This window comes from Pituophis catenifer, unplaced genomic scaffold (assembly GCF_029215685.1).
Source record: "Pituophis catenifer annectens isolate HBS135680 unplaced genomic scaffold, rPitCat1.0.hap2 SCAF_1, whole genome shotgun sequence".
NCBI classification, from domain to species: Eukaryota; Metazoa; Chordata; class Lepidosauria; order Squamata; family Colubridae; genus Pituophis; species Pituophis catenifer.
Genome location: NW_027256881.1, coordinates 26,995,282 through 27,021,592, shown reverse-complemented (window position 1 = coordinate 27,021,592; position 26,311 = coordinate 26,995,282). Strand labels below are relative to the sequence as shown.

The following is a 26,311-nucleotide window of genomic DNA, read 5'->3' as shown; positions in this document are numbered from 1 at the left end:
TTATGGATAGCATTCCAAAATGTACCTGCCCACCAGCTGTGTAGAATCTATTTCCTGTTGAGCCAAGATATGAGGAAATGGATGTGAACAGCACCGACCACTCCACTTACTGTGGAAGGTAGAGAAAATGCAGTAAAATGTCTTGCTTTTTAGTGGACACTTTCTTGTTTTCCTTCTTTGCAAGTTGCAGGGTGGAATAAGGAACACAGAAAAAGATTGTTTTAATTTATGATTGAAGGTCCTATCCAAGCCATAGTTACAAGTGTTTTAAATAAGAACCACAACAACAACAACAAAAAATACTTTGGGGAAGAAAAGAAGAATTTAGACTTGCCTTATCACAGTGATCCTAAAGATCATCCTTTACAAAGCATGGAAACCTCTGACAGTATTGGCCAGATCCAGAATGAAAATTTCCACAAAGTTAAGGGCACCACTATTGTGTCATTGATGTTTAGTTGTGGTTAAAAACCTGAGTGACACTGTAACCGAACACACAATTTATTAAAGATGAAACACCTCCCTGGAGGGGACAAGGAGGGACAACAACCAGCTAAATTACAAGTTTCATCATGTAAACAAAAACAAGCACCACGATCCTAAATGGAGGTGGGTGACTATAGTGCCAAGTGAGGAACTCTGAAGCAAAAAAAAAAAAAAGAAAAAAGAAAAGTTCAACCTGATTGCACCAAAAATGAGCTTGAGCGCATGCAAGTCTTATTTGTTTAGTGCTTAGTGTGTAGAAGTGACTCGCTTAATCGGGAAGGAACACAATCTGGCCCTGCATTCTGCCAGATTTCAGGGGCTCTCGGGCATCCCGTCATCCTGTGTGTTGTCATCTATCTCCAGCTCTGCTAGCTGCCGTCTTAGCATGTTGACTTTCACTTGGAGTTCCTTGTTATATTTTATGATGTTGATCATTTCTTCATAAGATTCGTCCACAAATTTGGAGGATCTGTTCCAGCGAAGAAAAACTCCTGGGGGGGAGGGGGGGAGACACAGCAACAACAACAATAAAAGAACACTTTTAAAAATATGTTTAATAAAAGTCAGTAGTGGGGAAATGGGAAGATAATTTTATTTATGCAATGCCTTCATTTCTATCAAAACACTAAATAAAAGAGTCTAAAATATGGGGACTGTTGGGAAGAGCAAGCCACCCACAGAACAATCAGGTTCTTGTTGCTTCACTTCCTTCAGATTACTTTGATCTCAAATGGCTATTCCTGACAGACAAGTTGGTGGAGAACGCTCTCCATTCTGGCAAGATACAAAAACTGAGTCACACAGCACAATCATCTGTGACCTGATGGATGATTAGAAGCCAGAAAAATCTTTCCATCACCTCAGCTTTGCTTTTCTCTTAACTCCCACAAAAAGAAAACCAAGCAATGCAGGCTCTACAGGGGTGTCAAACTCAAGGCCCTGGGGCCAGATCTGGCCTGCGGGGTGCTTAGATCTGGCCAGCGGGCCTGCCCTAGAAACAGCAAAATATCAGCCCACAGTGCCTCTGCCACTGTGGGCTCTGGGAAGGCTGCTGTGTTTTCAGCTGCAACGGCCTCTGCCACCCTCTGCCAGTGAAAATGGAGCTCAGGAGGCCCACGTTTTCACTGGCAGGAGGTGGCAGAAGGCTGTTGCGGCTGAAAACAGAGCTCGGAAGCCCATTTTCACTGGCAGAGCAATCGGGCCACCATAGACACCCCTGACACGAGTGACATCAAGCTGGCCCCACCCACCCCAGCCATGCCCACCCTGGCCATGCACACCCCAGCCCCCGAAGTCAAACACAACCCTGCGGCCCTCAATGAAATCGAGTTTGACACACTTGCTCTAGTAGCTCCCCTAAGATTTTTTTTTAAAAAGAACCCAGTAAGAAGATCACATCAGCTGTGAATTTCGATCAGCTTTCTTGGAGTGTGGTAGCTGTGAACATTTTAAAGGGGAATGTTATACAGCTATATATCTTTCTATGGAACAGTTTTCAGTCATGAAGGTAGGAACAACTGTTAGCTTAATAGCTCTGCAAATATTAAACCTTATTACCCTATACTGTGAAAAGGGGATTTTTTTTTTTTGTTAAATTGGTCTACAGAAACATGGCAGCAGTGAGGAGATCTTTGCACACATGCACCCCCTTCTCCTTCAAATGAAAAAAGTTTAAAGTCTAGTGAAAATATTGCTTATTATTCTCAAAAAAGAAAAAAGGAAATAAAATAAACTCCACTGATAAAACACACTGACAAATTTTGGCAATGTCATCTGAAAAAAATTGTATAGGCTACAAAGAGTGGATGAGAGTGAAAGGACAGCTGTTTGCAGCCTGTGGGCAACAGCCTCTCTATTCTGGCTTTGCAAAGATTATGAGGAAGGAGCTATTCAAATACTACCTATAGAAAATAGGGCTTCAATGCAGAAAAGGGCCTAGCTACTTAAATTAATCTAATTACTGCTATCAACACGGATTTAAGAAAGATATTGAAATCAGCAAAGCCTGAAAAGATTCGTCTCTCACATTTTATCTGTTATTTCTCAAATGGCAGGAGAAACAAAAACCTTCTCATGCTGATCAGAGTAGGAGATGTTATGTACAGGAGAGGAGGAAGCACTTCAGACTTTCTGATCATAGTGGAAAAATAGTAGAGATACATACTTCAGCCAGCCAGCACTACTTGCTATTCATGTTTCTGAACTCTTTCCCTGAAGAACATGTGACAGAAACCCAATCTGGAGTATGAGTATGAATGACTGAGACTACATCTGCCTGGACTCCATTTAGTGACAGATAGCTAATGCCACCAGTAAGAGAGAACAGCAGATCAGAGGCCTCCAAAGCTGCTTGGAGACAACGTACCTTCCCACAGCTGCAGACTTTGTGGTGCAACGGAAGGCCAGATGACTAGACTGTTGGCTTCAAAGAGAGGATTCTTAAATCGATTGAGCTCTTCTGGTCGATTTACCCAGGACCACAAGGACATTGTCTTCTGAGGCAATTTAAGCTTAGACCTGGTGAAAAATTAGAAGTAAATATAAGTGCTCCAAATTTGGAAAAAAAAACAAAACAGAATTATCTGTTCTATTCACAACATTTGCAGTGGAACCTGGAGAAGCAGGGGGTTTCTCTTTATGTGGAAGAAGACTGAATTAAAAAAAAAAAAAAGCTCTGCTACTTCTGTAACATAAATGAAAAGAAATCATGCTTTTTCAATATGCAAGTAATAGTATGTGAGAACAAAAACAAGATGATACCAAAAAAAAAAAAAAAAAAAATTCTAGCTAGTAAACTCAGTCCTGGAGAAACTGTAAAGTAGGCGCTCCTGTACTAAAACATTAAAAAGAAAAAAATGTGCACGATATTCTGTATATCGTCAAAAAAAAAAAAAGGCCTGTATACTAGAGAAAACAAAGGAAGTCAAAGGATAGAGAAGATATGCATTTAGTATACCTGTCTTCTTGGTACTCCTTGAAAATATAAACTGTGTTTTCAGTTTAAGTTTTAGCAGTATAAGATGTAAGATCCCCCTTGCTGACAGAAACATTAACACATTATAGGATTTCAAAGTGATCTTTGAAACACAACCATGAAATATTTGCAAAAAATTCAAAGTAAACACAGACACCACGGTTGATTAGAGAAACATATACATTAAATCAGGAAGATACAATCTCTGCTAAATTAGATCACCAATTCATCATTGTAATCCTTAGATCTTTAAATATTCAGGCAATCTTTCTAAACCCTGATATCCACAGTTTCTTTGATTGAAAGTTGGAAAATATTTTAGCATTCATAGGCTACATTCCTCCCAGAAGCTGATGTGGACAAGACTATGAAATATTGTCCTGACAGCAAATGGGGAAGACCTAGATTTTTATAATTTTGTTTCCATGTTTTGGGGTTGTGGTTCTGTTTCATTTTTTGCTTGCTTTACATATTATGTCTATCAGCAAGAAACTATCTCTTATTTCACACCCAAATTCCAGCAGTGTGATTCTGGAAACTATTTGTGAGCTTCATGTTACATGGTTAAACGCAACTGTTAAAAACAGTGTTGGAATAGTCATTCCTGCTATTGTTTCTTTTGGGATCATAGCTAGGGAGGAGTTCAGCTGCAAAACCTCTATCAGCCTTTGAAAGCTCAAAAAAAGACCCACATCATCTTCCAAAACCCTATTCATCCAGTGGTATGTTCTGCCATATTTGTGCCATATCTTCCTGCGCATGGAAAGAGGCCTATAAGGGACAGGCTTGAGGAGTGGGAAGACTTCAAGAAACCTGCATAGCCATTTCTGGAATAGATGAACTAATCCCAATTTGATAAATGGCATAGCCCAAATGCAAACTTCAAGTCTTTTAAATTAATAGCCAAGAGTGTCAGGATAATGAAGATTTAAAGCTGACCAGCCCCTTCAAGACTGAGGATGAGTCAGCAGGGTTATTGCCCTTTAAGAAGTTGTCTATATAAGGGAGGCCATTAGAGGGCGTCTCTCTCTCCTTGTGTATCACTCTCCTCGTCGCGTGTATCTGCATTATAATTCTCCGTGTAGAGTTGAAGAAGATTGATTGCTTGTCTGGTATGTGCCTACCACTCGTATGTCTATATATAGAAATCTTGTATATAAACCACTGTTTGTAAAACAAACCTCCTGTATTTTGCTCCTGGGTGGTCTCAAAATAGTAGTCACACTGTAAACATTCTGACAAAGAGTCTCCTCACAATCTTAATAGTAATGACATTAATAATGCCTTGCATGAACTGTCATATTGCTTAGCCTCCAAGAAGCTCAGAAAAAAACGTTTATCTACCTTTCATTTTCATTGTTACCCAGGAAAGTTCCAAACTGAGAGGCGTAAGAATGTTCAAAGAGCATGATGAGAAAATGATAGTTGAACTCAAAGGAGCAAGGGAACTGGCGAAGGATCTGCCAGACGCAATCCAAGAAAAGGAGGAATACAGGAGCCTCCCATTTCTGCTTGCTATTTGAATAAGCTGATTGGGCACAGCGCTGTTGAAATGGGTGGCCAGCCTGTAATGTAATAGCATAAAAATATATACATTATATATTTAGACAAAATGATCATGTACTGGTTATAAGAAATATTAGCTATTTCTACTACAGCAATCTTTTGGGATCCAAATTTTCCTTTTATGAAATAATGTCTAATATTAATAAAGATTTCTACTGTGTTGCATAAAACATATTACAATATAGAACTATAGAGTTGGAAGGGGCTGGCTAGGCCATCCAGTTCAACTCTTAGCACAGAAACCCAAATGACAAACAGCTCTCCTACTTGAGCCTGTCATCTGCACCTCTATAATTGTCTGGTTTGGTTCTGCAACCCTACAAGACAGACACAGACTTCAGAGGATAATTAGAACTGCAGAAAAAACAATTACTACCAACCTGCCTTCCATTGAGGACCTGTATACTACACGAGTCAAAAAGAGGGCTGTGAAAATACTTACAGACCCTTCGCATCCTGGACATAAAGTGTTTCAACTCCTACCTCAAAACGACGCTATAGAGGACTGCACACCAGTACAACTAGACACAAGAATAGTTTTTTCCCGAACGCCATCACTCTGCTAAACAAATAATTCCCTCAACACTGTCAAACTATTTACTAAGTCTGCATTACTATTAATCTTCTCATCGTTTCTATCACCCATCTCCTCACACTTATGACTGTATAACTGTAACCTTGTTGTTGGTATCCCTTATGATTTATATTGACTGTTTCCTAATATGATTTGATTGCTTATTTGTACCCTATGACTATCATTAAGTGTTGTACCTTATGATTCTTGACGAATGTATCTTGTCTTTTTATGTAACTGAAAGCATATGCACCAAGACAAATTCCTTGTGTATCCAATCACACATGGCCAATAAAGAATTCTATTCTATTCTATTCTATTGTGAAGCATCTAGTAAAGAGGAGACTCTTGTAATAGTTGAACTGTTTTATTGTTAGAAAGTGTTCCTTTTTAGTATTCGATGGAAGCTGTCCTTTTCATACCTAAATCCACTGCGATGTTAGAAATAGGTTTATTTATTTAAATTTATTGACCACACAACTTTAATGGACTCTGAGCTGTGTACAAAACTAGAAGAAAACATAAAAACAGCTAACAGCTTAAATCAGGTGGACAGCCCAGATTAAAATGATCTAATAAACAACAAAATCAACAAAACAAATCAGGGGCCTTAAACAAAAGATATCACAAGATATCAATGTTTAACAAAGGAATCTGAAGCACATCTACTCTGCTGGAACATGCTAGATGGACAGAAACAGTGAGAAGCAATCTCTCAGATATCTAGGCCCTATGCCATAGAGAGCTTTGTAGGCACCAGTAATACCCAGCACTTTGAATTGCCCTTGGAAGCCAGATGGCAGTCAATGCAACTCATGTACCAGTAGTGAGACGTGGGTGCATATAGCTTATAGGTTTATATTGTTTTGAATTCCTACAAGGAGAGGCAGGACATTTACCAATATATTAGCTTCCAATGTTCTAAATGCTACTATTTCTTTTCCCAAACCTTCTTCTAGTCGCCTGATTACTTCAGTGGCTCTTTTCATGACTTTTTTTTAGATCTCCAATGTATGTTTTAAGATGAAATGACCCAAACTGCACACAATATAGTAAATAAAAATCTAACATTGGCAGAAAAATGGTATTGTAAAAACAACAACTAAGTATGTTAGATAATAGGACTGCCTTCTCCAAACAAATGGTCTCAAAGTAACACTGAAGGATAGCTTTATTATTTCCAACCAATATACAAATTGGAAGGCACTGGATGAGAAAGGCTGGATACCGTACTACTTATTCTAATCTTCCCACTCCCCAAAAAACTAAGCATCTAGGCAGACACTGAAACAACTTATTGATCAACAGGGTGTGCTCTTCACTGGCTTCATTACCAGATGATTAGAAAATTCAGATTCATGGAAGACTTGGCTATCAGGACAACATAATAAATGGGATCTATAAGTATACAAATCTATTCTTCAGAATATATATTGCTCCAGGGAAACCGCACAGGATTCTTTTTTTGTTTGCACTCTTTCTGTGAGTTTATCAGAGACATAATTTTCAAAGGATCAGAGAAAGTCACATTTGAAAATAAGATGCTGAATTGATCTGATTCAGGATCCAATACGAGTTGGTCACCAGGACCAGAGGTTTTGTGTTCCAAGCTTTCAGACTTGAGCTGGAGCCCATCTTCAGGGAACTTCTCACTAGCAGTGTGTGCTGTTTTGTGTGTAGTATTTAAAATGCCTGTTTTAAATGGCTTTTTAAATATTGATTGGGGTGTGTTGATGACTGGCTTTTAGCTGTCCTTTGCTAGTGTTGTCCAGCCTTCGCCTTCTAAGTACTTGATAGGCTGGTGATAAATCAGCACTCCTGTTGACTGATGAGGGGCCTGTTTCCCAGGTTTCAATCACTTCCCTGGCTGTTTTTGTGCCTGCTCGTCCAACAATTTTAGTAGCTGCAAAATTGAACGTGTGTCCTTCTTTGTTCATTGCAGTGTGAGGCTACTAATGAGTTCGGATCTCCTCGTCTGAACGCTCACTTATGTTCCAGCAATGTGGTGGTTAGTTTCTTCCTCATCTGTCCTACATATTCACCAGGGCAATCCATGCAGGGACAATCCATGCAAGCAATCCATGAACTGATTCAGTAGAGTTGTTCTTAAGTCTTATATTGTCAGTCCTGCCTATTTATGCTACCATGGCTTACAATTTTAGGACACTTTTCCTCTTCTACTTTTGTGGAGCATCTTGCATTAATTGTCCACCTGTCTTCCTGATAATGTCTGACAGAGTATATAAATAGAACAGACACATGAATATGTCTCACATGGCGCTCTCTGCAAGCTGCTGTGAGGCTTCAAGCCAATAGCAGCAAATTGGCAGTTCTCTTTGAAAGGAAACCATCACATCAACTCATATTTGAGTCATAGTATCCTACCATGTACGGCCCCATGGTGGACTATATCTTGAATGAACGCAAAAGAGATGCAGTCATGTGCAAAACTGCCCAAGATTGTAGGAGAGAGATAGCTGAAACATTAAAAATATGCATGGCCACATATTTTCATTTTCTTATGAATACGATTTGGTCAGCTCTGGTTTGTTGCTAGAAACTTTCAGATAACTATTAATTGAAGAATGAAAGATGAGTTCCTTCTCATATTACATTCTTCTCAGATTATAAGGGTTATAAGGTCAAGGTTGTATCCTTGATAGAATAAACACCACAGTACAGCATAAGAAACAGATTTAATAATCCCCATTGAGGAAAGGTAAAGATGAACTTGTAAAGAAGTATTACAATTTCAAGTTAAAATTATTCTCTTCACAGTCTTTGGGAATCTGAAGGATTCTTGAACACTCTGGATGGATTTCAAGGCACAATAAATAGTTAGAATTCTGCTGAGGCCCTGTGAAATGGTAAGATGAGAAATATCCCTGAATGATTGCTCCCGAGTGTCCTCTCTGCTTACAGGAAGCATCTAGGTTTACTCTGGTGTCTATAGCAATGATGCAAACTAGCAGGCAACTGCAGCACAGATGGTTAAATTTAGCAGCAAATTTATGTGAGCACAATCTCTCTACGTGTAATGATGGCAGAGCTTAGTTTTCAATCATCACTATATCACCAGTAAACGGCCAACACAATTTTCTCAGGCAGGAGGATGGACTGTACAAAATAAGTCCAGCACCAGATTCAATTGAACAATTAAACACATGTGTAAGTTTGTAAAACATTTCAAGGATTAGGTTTTTCACCCCTGACCCAAAACAAGGTGCAAAAATAGCTATTTGCTACAGATGGATGACTTAAAATTACTAGCAAAATCAAAAGCAGAACTTGAATTTCTACTGAACACTTTTCATGCATTCGGTGACGACATAGAAATGCAATTCAGTCTATCCAAATGTGCAACTTCAGTGATTAAAGGAGGCAAAGTTCTTGATGTACTACAGCCAATGAGCTGAAATGACAACTAGCTGGAGACAACTAGCTTATTTAAGATTAATGGAAGTCTCCAGCTTACTACATGAGCAAGTTGAAAAGAATACTAAGTCTAATTATATAAAATGAATTTGAAAAATGTAGAAAACAACATTTAAATGCAGGGAACGTAATTAAAGCCATAAATACTTTGGATGAACCAATTAACAGACAGGAAGCAGCAGGTGAAGCTAAGCAGAATCACATTGGATGCCTGTACAATTAGCACAGCCCCCCACCCCAGGATGTGTGCTCTCTCCACTTCTCTTCTCTCTATATACCAATGACTGCATCTCAAACGATCCATTTGTTAAACTATTGAAGTTTGCAGATGATACAACAGTAATTGGTCTCATTCGAGACAACGATGAATCTTCATACAGACAGGAGGTCGAACAACTAGTCTCATGACGCGACCGGAACAATCTGGAACTGAACACACTCAAAACCGTAGAAATAATGGTAGACTTTAGGAGAAACCCTCCCATACTACCACCTCTAGACAACACAGTATCAACAATAGAGACCTTCAAATTTCTAGGTTCTATCATATCTCAAGACCTAAAATGGACCCCTAACATCAAAAACATCATCAATAAAGCACAACAAAGAATGTTCTTTCTGCACCAACTCAGAAAGCTCAAACTGCCCAAGGAGTTGCTGATACAGTTCTACAGAAGAATTATTGAGCCTGTCATCTGCACCTCTATAACTGTCTGGTTTGATTCTGCAACTCAACAAGACAGACACAGACATCAGAAGATAATTAGAATTGCAGAAAAAACAATTACTATCAACCTGCCTTCCATTGAGGACTTGTATAATGCACGAGTCAAAAAGTGGGCTGTGAAAATATTTACAGACCCCTCGCATCCTGGACATAAAGTGTTTCAACTCCTACCTCAAAACAACGCTATAGAGCACTGCACACCAGAACAACTAGACACAAGAATAGTTTTTTCCCGAATGCCATCACTCTGCTAAACAAATAATTCCCTCAACACTGTCAAACTATTTACTAAGTCTGCATTACTATTACTATTAATCTTCTCATCATTCCTATCACCCATCTCCTCCCACTTATGACTATATGACTGTAACTTGTTGCTGTATCCTTATGATATATATTTATTGTTTCCTAGTATGATTTGATTGCTTATTTGTACCCTATGACTATCCTTAAATGTTGTACCTTATGATTCTTGACAAATGTATCTTATCTTTTTATGTACACTGAGAGCATATGTACCAAAGACAAATTCCTTTTGTGTACAATCACACTTGACCAATAAAGAATTCTATTCTATTCTATTAATTGATATGCTGCAGGTAAAATTGAGTAATACAAGCTGAATTAGATGTGCTAAAACCAAGAACATTAATTATTATGAATCATATTTTCCACCCATAAAGCAGTTGACAGGCTGTACTTCTACCAGAAGTAAAGGTGGGGGAAGATTTTTTTAAAAAGTAAAATAGAGGAAGAACATAAACATAAATTGAATGATTGCATCACACATAGTATCGAATTACTACTGGTTCAAATTTGCAAAGAAAAACTACAAAATTAAAATGGTTCATCTATATAATACACCTGGCATGTATTATGGATATCTCATTGGGTGGAGGGACAACTATTATCCTCAGATCTGCCCTCCCAGGTTTTCAGTCTCTTAGCAACCTTGAGTTTAGAGCCAGGACTGTAGCACTAAGGATCTTACAGTAAAATTTGTATGTAACCAGGTATTTTGTTCTTGAAGTAACAAAATGCAAATATCTGCATGTTAACTTGGATTACTGGAACAAGCTGGGCATCGTCCAATATATTTTATTTTGATTGTCATTAGCAGCAATTTTGCAACTTAAAATGTGATAAACACACACATCTATATAATTTGCCCACGAGTGATTCTTGGTAAGATGTTATTCTTTGCACAAATAAGCAAACGAATGATGTTCAGCATTTCAGAGATGAAGATACAACAAAACGTTTTGCTGGTGAAAACATAACAGCTCATACCTGACGCCATTCTCTCTCAATCAGAGCTTCAAAGCCACGAATGGTCCTGCATCTGGGATCCAAAATGATTTGAGCCAAGGAAGTCACCTGGAGTGTTGAATCAGTGCCTTCTGTTCCATGAATCAAGACAGATGCTCCTTCCCTAGGAGAAAAAATGTTTCAAGAAAAGGAACTGCTTAATGAACTTATCATGTATCACCCATACAGCAAACTCAAAACTTAAGAACTGAAACTTTCAACCTTCCTCTTTCTCATGACTGTCTGTCTGTCTGTCTGTCTGTCTGTCTGTCTGTCTGTCTATCTATCTATCTATCTATCTATCTATCTATCTATCTATCTATCTATCTATCATCTATCTTCCAACCAACCACACTTCTACAAGTACTTCCCAGAGTCAACTAACTAGTCAATGCTACCAATATTAGAGGGGATCCTGATTTGACCAAGGAGTGTTTATTATTGGTCTATTCCAGACCAACTGATGGAAAATCAGAATGGAAGGTAAGCATTTTGGGCTTCATTGGACAAATTTTATTGTAGTGCCAGGTTTTTCTCTTTGTTGTTTTCTGTTCTTGTTCTTTGATGATATGATTTTATCTTTCAGTTGTGAACCATCCAGAATATGGTTTTTAAGATGGATAGTATTAATGTTTTCAATAAATAATAAACTGAAACAGATGCCTGAATGTTTACCTATCAATGCATTGGGCAGCCAAGCAAGCTGTGGTCAGGATTTCCTTGATGTGGGTCAGCCAGTTTGAAGCCTCTAACTTACTTAGCCAGCGATCCATATTATGAGACTGATCATTACAGGCCTCCACAAGCTTGATGAGACTTTCTTGCAGAATATTATATCTATAGGCACATTAGGAAGAAAGGGGGACAAACATGAAAACAACCTTACATCCATGATGCACACTTTTATTATCACAATGGGAACACCTTTCGTATTTCCTACATCCAAGTGTTCAATTTTAAGAAACAGACATTGGACTCTGAATACCATACAATTCCAATATTAGAACTTTTGCAAATGAGTCAAGCCTCGTATCCTGCTAGAGGACTTCAGAGAGAATAGTACAAAATCAAATAAAAGTTGATGTGGCAGCTGAAGTACCTCTTTTTACTTTGTACATATAGCTTGGTTGATACAAAATTAGTCTCTGGGGAAGAGAAGGAGCCATTTATCAATGGAACAGCTTTTTCATACCAAAAGATGTGGAAGATTCCAATATTGTTAGCATTATAGTGGCAAATTAAAATACTCTGGCTTTCATTGTGAGATTAAGCCCTGTGTATTTTTGGTTTCATTTTTGTTATTTTTTTACATCTGTGTCAGCATGCAGTTATTTCTTATTATTGTACATTGCATGGAACATTTCTGTTGCCCAAAGTATTCTGAAAGCATAATGCATGTTGCTGCCCGACAAGAGAGGCAGAAGCTACATTACAGTTGAAACACTGTGACTCATAATCTCACCATCGATCCTAGATTGCCCTTCAAGGAACCAATACCCAATAATAGGGATGCCAAATTCAGAAAAAATGCATCTTGATTGCAACTATAGGCATTCTGGTACCACAAAAATGAAGCATGAATATAGCAAAGAATAGGAGAGATGCAAACCTTTCCCTTAAAGAAATAGGATTGTCAAGCAAATTCTGTGGGCTATAAATCCAAGATTTTAATAGAAACCTTTTTTTTCCTTTTCCCGTCTATAATTCTACTGAGACATGAAGCTGCAGGAAATATTGAGCTTTTTAAATGGCAATCTGAACACCTCTTGCTGATAGGCTTTTAATTATAACAGTGAATTAAATTCAGGATCTTATTCTTTTGAACTGTAATTCTCACATAAAATGGAACACCTATTGTTGTGAATAATGAATTAAAAATAAAAGATTATTTGTATCACTTCCTTTTTTTTTAATGTTAAATGGAAAAATTAGTGTACAATGAATATGTAATAAATGAAATACAATGGTTAAATGGACTGAACGTAACAAAAAGTTTCCACTGAATTCTATTTCCTTTAAACAACACAAAAACAGTATACCCCTCATTCTAAAACCACCGTGAGTTGGGCGGCTATATAAATTTCCTAAATAATTAAATAAACACACACACAAATACATTAATAAATAAATGAAATGAGAGCATGAAAATGTAAGTATTTTCTACCCCCCCCCCATAGTCAATGTGCTCCCTACCTCATTTGGAGAATGCTTCAAAAAAATCTCTTAAAGATCTGCTTTAAGAAAATACAAAGCTTTCTTGCATTGAACTCTGATGCCTAACCTGATATAGTTTATTTGGACAGGTAACTGGTTCATCTGTGTGTTTCAAATCTCCTAAATCCCATATTCTAAACTTCAAAAAGAAAAAAAAGCTTCTAAATTAAATTAAATTTCTTGAAACAAGACTTTCTCATACAGAAACTCACCGCTCAATAGATTTGTGAATCCTTCTCCACTGAGGATAATGAACCTCCTGTTCAAAGCCTCCACCTTTGGCCCGGGCTTGCTGAGCGACATTTAGAGATCGTGTATCAATGATATATCCACGCTTGCCTGCTCTTAGGGTGGCATTGATCAGCTTCTCATCCTCTTTACAACGCCTCCCATTAGTACCTGTAAGTGGTTGGCTACTGCGCATTATCACCTAGAAGGACCAACAAACTGTAGTAAGACTATGTACCCAGATAAGTCTTCTGTAGTATAAAAGCCAATGTAGTGTTAAAGGTATTCTATGATTCCATGGGGGAAAATGTTCTGGACTCTGGAGTAACTTGATTGTCACCCTCCCAGGCAAACCAGATAGGAAAAACAAGATGACCTAATTCTATTTTATTAACAATTGCATTAAAAGAATCTTGCAAGTCTGAAGGCCTTTACTTTTACTTGTTTTATTCATTAGAGTGGGTCCTTCCTAAGTTCCTTTCTCTGACTGCTAAGTGATGGGGGCTCCTGCCTCTATTTGTCTGATTATTTCCTAGACCAGGGGTCTCCAACCTTGGCAACTTTAAGCCTGGCGGACTTCAACTCCCAGAATTCTAAGAGTTGAAGTCCGCCAGGCTTAATGTTGCCAAGGTTGGAGACCCCTGTCCTAGACAACCTCACTTCCCCTCTTCCCTCAAAGTCATTCATGCATTCTATTCTACTGACAGAGTAAATAGGGTTTGTACATTTCACCTGACAATTCAAATGTTCAATATTAATATGAAAACACTTTTCTCTTAATAAAAGTTATATATATATATATATATATATATATATATATATATATATATATATATATATATATATATATATCCAGGATATAATTCTATGTTTCAAGTGAGAACAATTTTATGTTGATTTTCAAAGACATGAGCTAAAAATAAATACAAAAGTGATAGTATATTTTCTGCAAATATTAAGTCAGCAGAATAAAAATTAGCATTTATGTCTAAGTGTGAAGCCCATTTCCATCCCATTTCCCTTTCTTCAGAAGTGTGTAATTTTAATATAACAATTCTTGTTATAGTCGATATAGCCAATAGTCTACCTCTAGCCAATAGTCAACCTCTAGAAACACACAACAGGAGAGTATGGATGGTCAAATATCTCTTCTCATGAAGGGACAGCATTTTATGCTTTTCTATAGGAATGCACCCACAGTACTCTTAAGATCTTAACATACTCCTCTCAAAAAGACATGTTCCTTTGGAATTCATTGTTATATCAGGAAAACAGAATGATGCTTGTTCATTGTTCAAAAGCTATTGAATTTGCAGTCTCACTCTATTAATATTAAACAATGAGAAAGATTTAAAATAAAAGTGCAAGACCCAACTATAACCTATTGTAAAAAGGAGATAATTTCTACATCTTTGGGGATTATTTACATCACTGGAAACATTTAGTTAATGTAACCACTAAATTCTTAGGCTGCTAAGTGATTCTTCAGGACCTTTCCTAATCATATATTCAGATAGCCTTTTCTTCCTGCTACTCCGAAATGCTCAAGCTTCCAGTACAACAATTTCAATTATGGCATTTAAGTACTGTAACATACATACATTTTTAATATGTAGCTATTACAAAGAAAACACATGCCTTGTAATCCAAGTGTCCAACTCACCATCCCATTTTTCTTGTGATAATAGCTGAGTACTGGGAAACGTCCACCATGGCGAAAAGTGGCAACCTTGCATAAAGATTCATCATCAATTGATTTAGGGACAGTGACAACAGGTGGGTAAGAAGGGCAGACTGAGAAATCTTTGTTGATGTAACTCAACCGCCATTCATTTGTCTAGGAAAGAATACTATGCATGTAAGAATCCACCACGCTCAAACTGACTTACTTTCTCTTTCTTTTTCTCATCATAAATTAATTTGGCTTCAGAATGCAACTTTACAAAATAAATCTTTACATGAACATCCATTCACATTTTGCCTAAAATTATCTTTGTATATTTAATTTAATCTATTCAAAGTCTTGAACATATCTTGAATTAAGAACTACATGAGAAATTCAGAAAGATGAGAATATTTATTAATTTGATTTTTATGTTGCCCAACTCTAACCAGCCTTTAGCTACATCAACAGTCAACCTAATCATTGTAATCCTAGTGTGGGAACAATGAGGGAGACTTCGGGGGTTCATGGAGAGTTGGATTTATATGTATCTGGGGGGAAAGATGCTATTCCAGAAGGCAGAAGCTGCAGAGAAGACATGCTTCCTCGAAGATGGCACTTGGAGAGCATCTACTCTACCCAAATGTACCAGTAGGGCAGAAACAACTGGATGGGGATTGTCTCTCAGATTACTAGGCCCGGTGCCATGCAGGGCTTTATAGATGTCTAGCACCTTAAGTTACACCTGGAAGCCGACTGGCCACCAATGTAACACCTGAGCTGTGTTTAATGCCATCCAAAACTTCCACCATCCCCTTTTCCCAAACAGTGGCTTCATTTCCTTTTCACTCTAAACCGGGGTAATAAAATGCAGTTGTCATGTTCACATTAAGGTAAATGGCCAACCCATTAATCTTATTTTGGCACAACATGATGGCCTGATGCCTAGGACATTTAATGTGAGGTACATGCCATAGCAGCAGTGCAAACCTAGAGACCAGAACTACAGATAGTAATGCTATTACAGCCATTTAAAATGTCTGATAGAAGAGAGGTTCTCATTCCATACCAAATGCCTCGCAGTGATAAGATCCAGTTGGAAGCCCTTCTCCCCTCCGAGTTAATATTGTTTGATTTGTTAATTTTCTTTTATAAAACACAAGTAGAACATTGTACATCTGAATAAAGTGGCATTATACAATAATAACTAAAGATTATTAACGCTCTGATGATATAGATAACTTAAAGCTTTTAAGGATTAAAAGAGGTTATGTCAATATTACCTGTAATTTTTGAAATATTAATGTCGGTAAGCATGAAGTTGCTTAAATGTTAGAGCTGCACCTGACTGTAGCATTGTTAAACAACTGCAAAATGCTTAAATTATAACTTATATAATAAAGGTATCTATTTTAAATGAAGTCTTCACTGCATTGTTACTGGTTGTTTACGCGTATTAGAAAACAGAAAAAAGACTTCTGTTCTGACAGGCCTAAAGAGAACTAAGAACCAAGTTCTTCCTTTGTGGTTTCCACTTCAGCCCAGAGAACCAACAGAACCACAGGGACCTTCCTTAAGAAGCCATTGCTGCATCCCATCATATCAGACCGTTTTGGTCCAGCATTTAACCTCCCCTTCTGGGAAAAGTGATTGTGAAGATGGTTGCACAAGTTTCAGAGGGGTGAAACAGATCGTCTGGATCCTTTTCAGTCAGGATTCAGACTTGGATATGGGATGGAAACAGCATTGGTTACTCCTTTGGATGATCTCTGGCATGGGTGGGATGGAGGTTGGGCATCCATTTTTGCCCTACTTGATGGCTTTCAATACCATCGACCTCTTGGTGGCTTTCAATACCATAGACCATAGTATTATTCTAGATCAGAATGGGGATGGGCTGCAGGCTGTCGTGCTGGTTCACCTCCTTTCTCCAGATTGGTTCTTCCCACCTACTCTGTGTGTGTGTGTGTGTGTGTGTGTGTGTGTGTGTGTGTGTGTGTGCGCGCGCGCGCCATAGACTACAAGGCTTTCTCCTCTCCTAATTAACATCTACATGAGGCTGCTGGGTGAGCTCATCCATTGGGACATGGGGGGGGGGGTTCATCAGTATGTTTATTATACCCAACTATACATCTCTGCCCCTGGAGAATTAAGCAATGCTGTGAACACTTTATTATTGTGCCTGGAGGCTGTGATGGTCTGGACGAAAACTTTTATTATTGTGCCTGGAGGCTGTGATGGTCTGGACGAACACTTTATTATTGTGCCTGGAGGCTGTGATGGTCTGGACAGGCTTCAGCTAAACTCTGCCAAGACTGAGTGGCTTTTTTATTATTATTTATTATTATTATTTATTAGATTTCTATACCGCCCTACTCCCGAAGGACTCAGGGCGGTGCACAGCCAGACAATAAAAACACATACAATACAAAATTTAAAAAATAGAATAAAATCAAATTAAATAATTTTGGCCCCGACAAATTTAAAGCCCCAAACTTTTAAAACCAATTTAAAATTGAATATATAAATACTAAAAGATATTTAAAATTTTAAAAATCTTTTATAAAAGAGGGGGAAAATTAGGCCAGGCCGGCCTGGTGAAATAGTAAGGTCTTTAAGGCGCGGCGGAAGGTGCGCAGATCCGGGATCCTCCGTATCTCTGGGGGGAGCTCGTTCCAGATAGTAGGTGCCCCCACAGAGAAGGCTCTCCCCCTGGGGGCCGCCAGTCGGCATTGTTTGGCTGACGGCACCCGGAGGAGCCCCTCTCTATGGGAGCGTACCGGCCGGTGGGAGGCTATTGGTGGTAGTAGGCGGTCCCGCAAGTACCCGGGTCCTAAGCCATGGAGCGCTTTAAAGGTGGTAACCAAAACCTTGAAGCGCACCCGGAAGACCACCGGGAGCCAGTGCAGCTCGCGCAGGAGAGGTGTTACATGGGAACGCCAAGTCGCTCCCATTACCACCCGCGCGGCCGCACTCTGCGCCAGTTGGAGCCTCCGGGTGCTCCTCAAGGGGAGCCCCATGTAGCTTTGGGTTTGCGGGCCTACTGGTACTAAGACTATGCCATCTTTGGTGCTGAATGGGGTGCATTCAGACATGGTATGCAATCTGGGGAAACCTCCTAGATTTAAAAGCAAGTGACTTTTGTGATTAGGAAAAACTATGTACAGCTTTGTGTTGTGCACCAGTTGCATCCATTCCTGGATTGCCAGGCTGATCACAGATTGTCACTTCCACACTGAACTATTCATACCCTCGTCACTTCCAGATTGAACTATTACAATGCTGTCATTGAAAAGTATCCAGAAGCAACAACTGGTTCAGAATCTGGTGGTACGGGCAGTTATGCGTGCTCCCCAAAGAATACATATTATACCTCTGCTCTGTGAGCTGCATTGGCTGCCAGTCTGCTTCCAGATCCAATTTAAGATGCTTGTTTTAACCTTTAAAGCCTTCCTAACATTAGTCTAAGTTATCTGGGGGAACCACCTCTCCCCAATTACATCAGCCTGTCCCATTAGATTTGGCAGAGAAAGTATGCTGCAGGTATCATCAGCTAGAGACTTATATTTGGTGGGTCCCAGGAGATGGGCCTTTTCTGCTATAGCACACGCCCTTTGGAACATTCTTCTTCTCTAAAAGTCAGATTAGCCTTACCTGTTATCAAGCCATAAGTCCCTCAAGACCTGATGATGTCATCAGCCCTCGGGGTCTAAGTGAACTGGAGACATTCTTAGATGGCTCCATTGTGGTTGCTCTTGTATATTTTAATTTTTATAGTGTTTTTCATTTCTAACAATGATTTTATAATTTTTATAAAGACTTTTTATACATTTGTTGTTTTTATTGATTATTTTACACCGCCAAGAGTCACTTCTGTAAGATGGTTGGGAGTAAAAATGTGATAAAAAATAAAAACAAAAACTTACAACTGAATTGAGAAGTTCAAATTCACTTTCAGGCAGGAATGAATGCCAGCCATCTTCAATTACTTCAAACATGGGGCGATAAAAGAAAGGATACATGAGTGTGATAGAATCCAAGGTAGACAGTGCCTACAAGAAGCAGAAAATGCATACAGTGTTACAATGGGCTACTTGCCCATACAATAAGCTGCCTTTAAATACTCTGAAGATTTGGAGAGAATGAGAGTAATGAGTGAGAGTACAATGCTAGTTCCCCAGCCCAATCTTCCACATGAATCTCTATAGAACAGAACCAGAGTTTTGCTGGGTTCTTCTAATTTCTATAAATAATTTTACCTCAATGGAGCTAGCAATGTTCAAAGATTCCTCCATGCCAGGAATGTCAAGCTGGATAATTCGTAGGTCTTTGCATTTGATAATGATGGTGCCCAAGAAGCCGATAAAACTGCAGTGATATAAAAACATGAATACTGAAGAATTAAGAATATAATATGACAGCCTTCGAACTGCAGATACTTGCATGGCTTTCAAATGAACAAAAGTTGAAGCCTATCCTACTTCAGCCATTAAAACATTCAAGCATTGCTAGTTGAAAAACATTAATGGGAGAATATGTCGATGAACAGGAGAACTGCAGGTTATTTTAGTAAATTAAGATTTCCAAATCTCTAGCAATCAAGTTAAAAAGAACGTAAGGATGGAATGTAATTTTAAAGAAGGGCTTGCAAGGAAGGAAGGAAATGATATTAAGCATTGTACATTTGTCTACATGCACCCAGAAATGTTTCTTCTCCAATGCATTTTGCCACTGTTTCCTTTGAGTCCCGTAGATTAGCTGAAAAGAAAATTCAGAAACTGCACTGAAGGCTCCTAAGGATTTAGAACTAATGAAATAAAATGAGGATTAACAAACATGAAATATTGCAGACAACTTCAAGCTTTAACAATTTTTGAGGCCCTTTCTGTCTCTTCATAATACTAAAATGTTTATGGTAGTATAAATGAGATGCTCCTTAGCTGTTCTGACTTTAAATCAAGGAGAAAATAATGTCATTCTACAAAAGGTTTTGACTTCATGTTAGCTTAGATTGGTGAGAGTTGATCACCTAGGACAGTGGAGCCCAACATTTCTTGAGGGAACCACCATTATTATGGAGAATCAAACATGCAGGATCAGACAGAAAACTTTTCATGGTGAGATAATGCTAAATTAGCCTGGACCAGATGATTAGCATCAGTAGATGGTCAGCTATGGATCTGAGGATTATATTCTGTGCTGTCACACACCAACAGTTCCTTTCTTTCTCAAATGCAAAGATTTTCAAAACTTTCTCAGAATGCTGCACAAATACACCACCCACTCAGTTTCTCAAAAGGGAATGCATCACCTTTCTTCAGCCATGTAACAAAGAGAAGTTATGAGGATATAGCTGCAGTAGGATTGCCTCTCTCTCTTGCTCCATGACATGTGAACCTTTTATTATTATTTACTGAATAGGCATCTAGTGCTCACTCAGAGGCAGCATACATTTTTATAGCCATTACTAGGCCTTGTTCAAAAATCTTGTAACAGTGCAACTGCAAAGGCCACACTGAAATGGCAGAAGACTTAGATTTTGATTCCCACATGGCAATGAAGCAAATTGTGAGATCCAAAACCACATAAACTGCTAGCATTCAGCCAAGCCTACCTCATTGGAGTGTTGCTCCAAACTCAAAGAGATGGGAGAAACATATTAAAATACATCATGTTAGTAATGCAATTTCCAGATAGGTAATTTCTTTATAGCAGAATATTGCTTAGTAAGTAATTTCAGTAGTGTTGTTGAAACCCCAAGGCCAATCCTGGGAGGATCACAAAAAATTCATCTAAGCCCCCATCCTTCTTTCTTAGACAGGGTCAAGTAAGAAGGGAGAAGGGTTGAAATTTGACATTTTTACTACACTGTAGCAACTATAATTCAGGTTTCTTTTAGCTCTTTTTCATCTTCAGTTTTGGAGGGAAATAATTAACCAACCAAGGGACTAGGATTCTTTTTAAAAAAATACGAATGATGAAGCAAATAGCAAAACCTATAATTTTTCCAATGAAATTATTGGATAGAGCAGGAGAATAGGGGAAACATTGCTTTTCTTCAAAATCTAAGAGGAAAGAAAACAAGAAGAAAAATTTAAATGAATGTTTTGCATGAATACTTGTATGAGAATATTGTAAACCAGAGTTTTATTTAAAAAAAACACAGAATATACACCAGCTTAGTTCAGAAAGCCATCCAACACTGACACACACAGATGTCAGTTCATTTCCCCCATAACTGACTGTAATTTTCAAAGGGACAAAGGGTAATCAGAATGTCTTCCAAACTATCTTTCAAAAGTGTATCATAATTAATTTCAGCATTAAGCATAACAGCAGCTACTCTAATATAGATGCCATAGCAAACTGTGGCTAAAAGTAATCAGGAGATAAAACTGCATATGAATGAGACCAGACAAGGTTACAAACCCCATTCCCAATTCTCTGCGATATAGCAAAATGTGATAACTTTACTTGGCTGCTATATGCCTACAGTGACAAGCACTTTTTGTTAAATGGAGATGTAGGTGACAGACATCCTCTATTGTGGCACCCCGTCATTGGAGTGCTGTCCTTCTGAAATAAGGCTGGTGTCAACACTGTCAGCCATTCTGCATCAGATAAATATACTTTAAAAGAGCAATAAAAACCCTGGGCGGGCACCCAGCAATATGATAAAGCAATACCGGTTGGTTCAGTCTTAAATACGTTGTTTTGTTGAGACTGTCTTATAGGAATAAAAATGCAGGAATAAAAATCTCATTTCTAAAGAAATATTGAGTCACAAATATTTCCAGATTGTTCTTCATCAGGACGACCTATTTTCATGGAAATAAATGTCTAATTATGCTCCCCTTTCATCGAGTCTGAATAACGCAAAGCATATCTTTGAATTGTAGCAACTCACTGGTGCTGCTATACAAGGAGATTGTCTGCTGTTGTTATTCTAAGAATTATTCTTGATCAAGAATACTACATAATATCAGGGCATCAAGGAGAAAAGCAAGAGAAGACAAAGCAGGTTAATTGTCCCATTTTAAGTTTGAATATAGCCCTAAATTGCTTGTCTTTTAGTGTTGAAGAAAGCAGTATAGACCTCAATTTACAACCGGTTGCTTAGCAACTGAATTTATGATGGATCCCTCCCCCCAAAAGCTACTTACAACCCGATTTCAAAATTACAAAAGCTGCACCCCTCTGCAGTCATGTGATTGCATTTCAGGTGCTTGGCAACCAGGCTCACCTTTATGACTATTTGCAGCATCCCGCAGTCACATGACCACAAGGTTTGATGATTTTTTTTTTGCCGATTTCCAGAGTTTACTTCTGGTTTCCAACAGAAAATAGCCATTACGTAAAATGGATTCACTTAATGACCTCAACATTCACTTAACAATAGCTGACAAAATATCGTGTCAGGTCTGATCACATGGTGATCCACTTAACAACCAGGATATATGACTAAAATTCCCAGCTCAATTACAGTCGTAAGTCGGGAATAGTGTATGAAAAATCGACACGAATAAAATAACAGTTTTGTGGGTTATATCTCTCTACAAGCCCTTTAAAATAAAAGCAGTTTTGAAAACTCATTAGTTAATAGCCTCTCCCTAGATATCTTGGAGCTGGAAAAGGTAAAACTCTCAAAGTCTAAACAACTGAGTTCAATGCTTTTCCCAAAATAAGATGCATTCCATCCTTTAATCTAAAAAAACAAAAATGAACATTTATTTCATAATTATCTAAATCAGCTTTCCCTGATGTGGTACTCTGCAGATGTTTGGGCCCACTATACATGTTATCCCCCGCACCAAAACAAAAAAAAAATCCAACCACCCAGGAATTGAGAAATAGCAAGGTAATAAAACTGAGCTGGCTTAATAATAGATTTGGATGCATTTATGCAAGATGATTAATCTAGATCAGTGTTTTCAAACTTGGCAACTAAAAGATATGTGGACTTCAACTCCCAGACTTTCCAGGACATTTTAAAGTTGACAATTTTGAAAAACACTGATTTATATCATTTATAGAAACTGATTGATGACTCAGCTGAATATTCAGAAACATATACTTGGTAACATCATCAGTGCTAGTTTGGATAATGAAACATCTGCATGAAAACAAGCAATCTCAGAGAGCACCAAGGACCCCTGATTTCAACCCTGAGCTACAAATATTCTCTTTTATTGGTACATATCTCTGAATATTTCTTGGCCAATAGAGAGAAACAAATACTGAACAAGCTCAATTTACAAGCTTCCTGAAAGCCTTCTGCACAAATCAAGATGCTGGGCCAGAAATCTAACAATTCTAGATTTTAGATTCTAAGAAGCTGCAAAAGCAGAGAACAAGGGAAGAAACTGCACTACCTTACAAATGATGTTTTCAGACAGGATCAATCCAGATGATTCAAACAGATGACTAAGTCCTCAATAGCTATTTAATGGATGGTCTGAAATCAAAAGATGAAGCCTTTTCTGACAGGAAAATGCAAAGTGTAGGAAAAGCTTTTCAGTTAAGCAGCTTCTATTTAATGCATTTATTAAAGCTGCAAATGACAAGCTCCGGTAATGTTCCCTCTTATTTCTTCCATAAGAAGGAATGACTTTTTAAGAAAGCACCTTCTAAAACAGCCATCATTGGAAAATAAAGTGTTCCCTGTTTCAGGATTTCTCTTTCTGCAATGTGCAAATTTCATTTCATTTAAAATTCTCATTAAATATTTTAAATGTTTAAAAATAGAACGTATATTTTAGGTGAATTTTATGTAATAATTCATTTTAAACATCCATACCGTCCCCATCAATTTAGAAAAAGCATTCAACAAAATAAGTCCAAGCCAATGGAAAAATAATGCAACAAAATACATTTAGCCTTCAAATAGCAATAAACTAAGAAGCAGCAATGTCACAAATTAAATTTATTTCATTCCACTTATATTCCATATTCCTATTCTGGTGAGAACTGAAAGCAATAACGGCAATAAAAGCAATTTTAAAAATGCCTGAATCAATGAGAAACAAAATCTAATCCTGAAAAGGTTGTACTATCAGCACCTGTTAAGCATCCAGAAAGAGCCTATTTCAGAATCAGGCTACCAGTATAATACAGAATAAACCTCTTCCCATCCTTGGGTATGCAATGTTCCACATCAACTGACAGTACTTAGGTGAAATGAGGACCCAGTTTGTGGGGGCAATAAGCTGACTTTGTATAAAATATACAAAAGAATGAAGGCTATTGCTTAACGCATTGTAAGCCGCCCTGAGTCTCCGGAGAAGGGCGGCATATAAATCAAAAATTAAAAAAAAAAAAAAAAAAGCATGGATAAAAACCCACCTTTCCCCTCTCAGCCCACATAAGGGAAGGAATGGGAAAATGTATCTTCTCATATTTGGTCCCAATAGGCTAAGGGCCTATGCTCTTATCCAGAACAGTGCTTGGAAGCTGATAAGGGAATTATACAGGTTGCTTAATAACTGGTGCGCTGGTATAATTATACTACTACACAGCTGTAACTAACTCTACTTATCTGGAGAACAACTATGCAAATCAGCTAAAAATGGTAAAATACAGTATGGATACTTCATTTTAATGAAGGAATGGAAATTCATGGCATTCCTATCTAGCTAGGATTCAATTCTATTTATTATCCTTAATCCAGGCCATTCCTGCATCCAGCACCTGCAAAATTTTACCACGAAAGAGATGTATGGGGGGGGTTTTTTTGGACTACATCATTGCTCCCCCCACCTTCATGAGCTAAAATATCCTCACCGTTTTTCAATTGAATCAATGTTGGAATGCAAAAGCCAAAGTTCCTCGACATTGTCCTGCCGTCGCGAAGAGAAGATGAGGTGGTGCCCCGTTAAGCACAGGGTTCCCTCCACTGCTGGATAGAAAGGGCGGTGAAGGACTACATTGTCAGCCCTCGGTGTCTTGATAAGCTCAGCAAACTCCATAGTGCCTCCAGATCCAGCACAATTGTCCTTTTAGGCAAGCCAATCCCAACCCAATGGCCAGGTACAGTCTCAACTTTTCGACAGCTTCCACAAGCAGTTTACAACTCTCAAGATAACAGTACTAGCTGAGAGTTAACCATCCGGCAGAGATCATCATAGCAAGATCCAAATTCTTTCTGGATGGGAGAAGAAAACAACACAGCAACCATAAATCATTCCTAGCTTTCACAAGGGAAGATTATTTAAAAGAACATGAATGCTCATCAAAGAAGGGGCAGATATGGTAAAGCTTTAGGAAAGGATCAAACTATGACCTAAAAAGCCCCAGGGGCAGAAAAGTTGGGGTAAAACTGGAGAGATGTCACAATCCAAGGAGGCACTGAAGCATGATTCTGGATGTCACAATTGCAGTTTTTTTTCAACTTGTAGGAAAGAGTCAGGGGTTAAGTGGGCAAGGAGATTAAATCAGTAAGGTAACAAGGAAGACCTCGAGGACCGTAGAAAAATCTGGAGACTTTTCCATGCAGTATTTCAAGAAAAACCACCGTAATTTAATAGGATAGAATATTTAAGCCCAGAAGCAACTGGGCAGGGTAAGAATCTCAGTTCAGGATTCCTGGGGAGAAAGTAAAGCATTAGAACATTTCAACTGAATGCAAAAGGAAGTAATGACTTCCTCCTCTCCTATTCTCAAGAAAAACGGGGTGAGAAAAGGACACCAGCTTTCCTTTCTTAAAGAGAATCACAAGAAGCCATTATAGCACTACTCAGTGAATTAGCATCCCCCCCCCTTCCCCATCACTATATCACCAAGAGGAAGGCGGGACTCCTAGGGGAGGATTTTGGGGTGGCTGGAGACCCTTAACTTGCAAAGGACTGGAGGGGCTGGGAGAGAAACTTAACGAATACCCACCTTTCGGACCCAGAGCGAGGCATCCGATCGCAGCGTCCTGGGAAGGGTGGGGAAGCGGCAGAGGCTGAAAGAGGCGATCGGCGCAGTTTGGGATAACTGGGGGGCTCTTTTTAAAAGAGGCGGTGGGCGAGCACGGCGAAGGACTCCTTCTTCCGCGACCCCACTCCCATCCTAGCGCAGCCTTTTCTTCGCCCGCTTCCCGGTCTCCCCACCGAGGCTCCCGCAGATTCAGCCGACAGGAAACGCTCCCAATCTGTA

At 38.6% G+C, this 26,311-nt stretch overlaps 1 protein-coding gene across 1 annotated transcript; it reads right to left on the bottom strand.

The window, feature by feature from the left end:
• Positions 1–26,311, bottom strand: MTMR9 (myotubularin related protein 9). Its single transcript, XM_070947325.1, has 11 exons — positions 26,054–26,311; positions 24,956–25,316; positions 19,435–19,543; positions 19,102–19,227; positions 15,176–15,349; positions 13,497–13,714; positions 11,746–11,907; positions 11,053–11,194; positions 4,805–5,025; positions 2,852–3,003; positions 1–977 (listed from the first exon to the last, which is right to left on the bottom strand). The coding sequence occupies exons 2-11, from the start codon at positions 25,138–25,140 to the stop codon at positions 799–801; spliced, it is 1,668 nt and encodes a 555-aa protein (XP_070803426.1). The 5' UTR covers positions 25,141–25,316; positions 26,054–26,311; the 3' UTR covers positions 1–798.

What these genes read in the sequence shown, in the direction of transcription:
- MTMR9 (XM_070947325.1), bottom strand. Translation starts at nt 25,140, where the DNA reads ATGGAGTTTGCTGAGCTTATCAAGACACCGAGGGCTGACAATGTAGTC. An exon ending in ACATTGCTAGCTCCATTGAG is followed by an intron (nt 19,228 to 19,434) that starts GTAAAATTATTT and finishes TGCTTCTTGTAG; the next exon opens with GCACTGTCTACCTTGGATTC. An exon ending in GGTAACAATGAAAATGAAAG is followed by an intron (nt 3,004 to 4,804) that starts GTAGATAAACGT and finishes ATTTTTCACCAG; the next exon opens with GTCTAAGCTTAAATTGCCTC.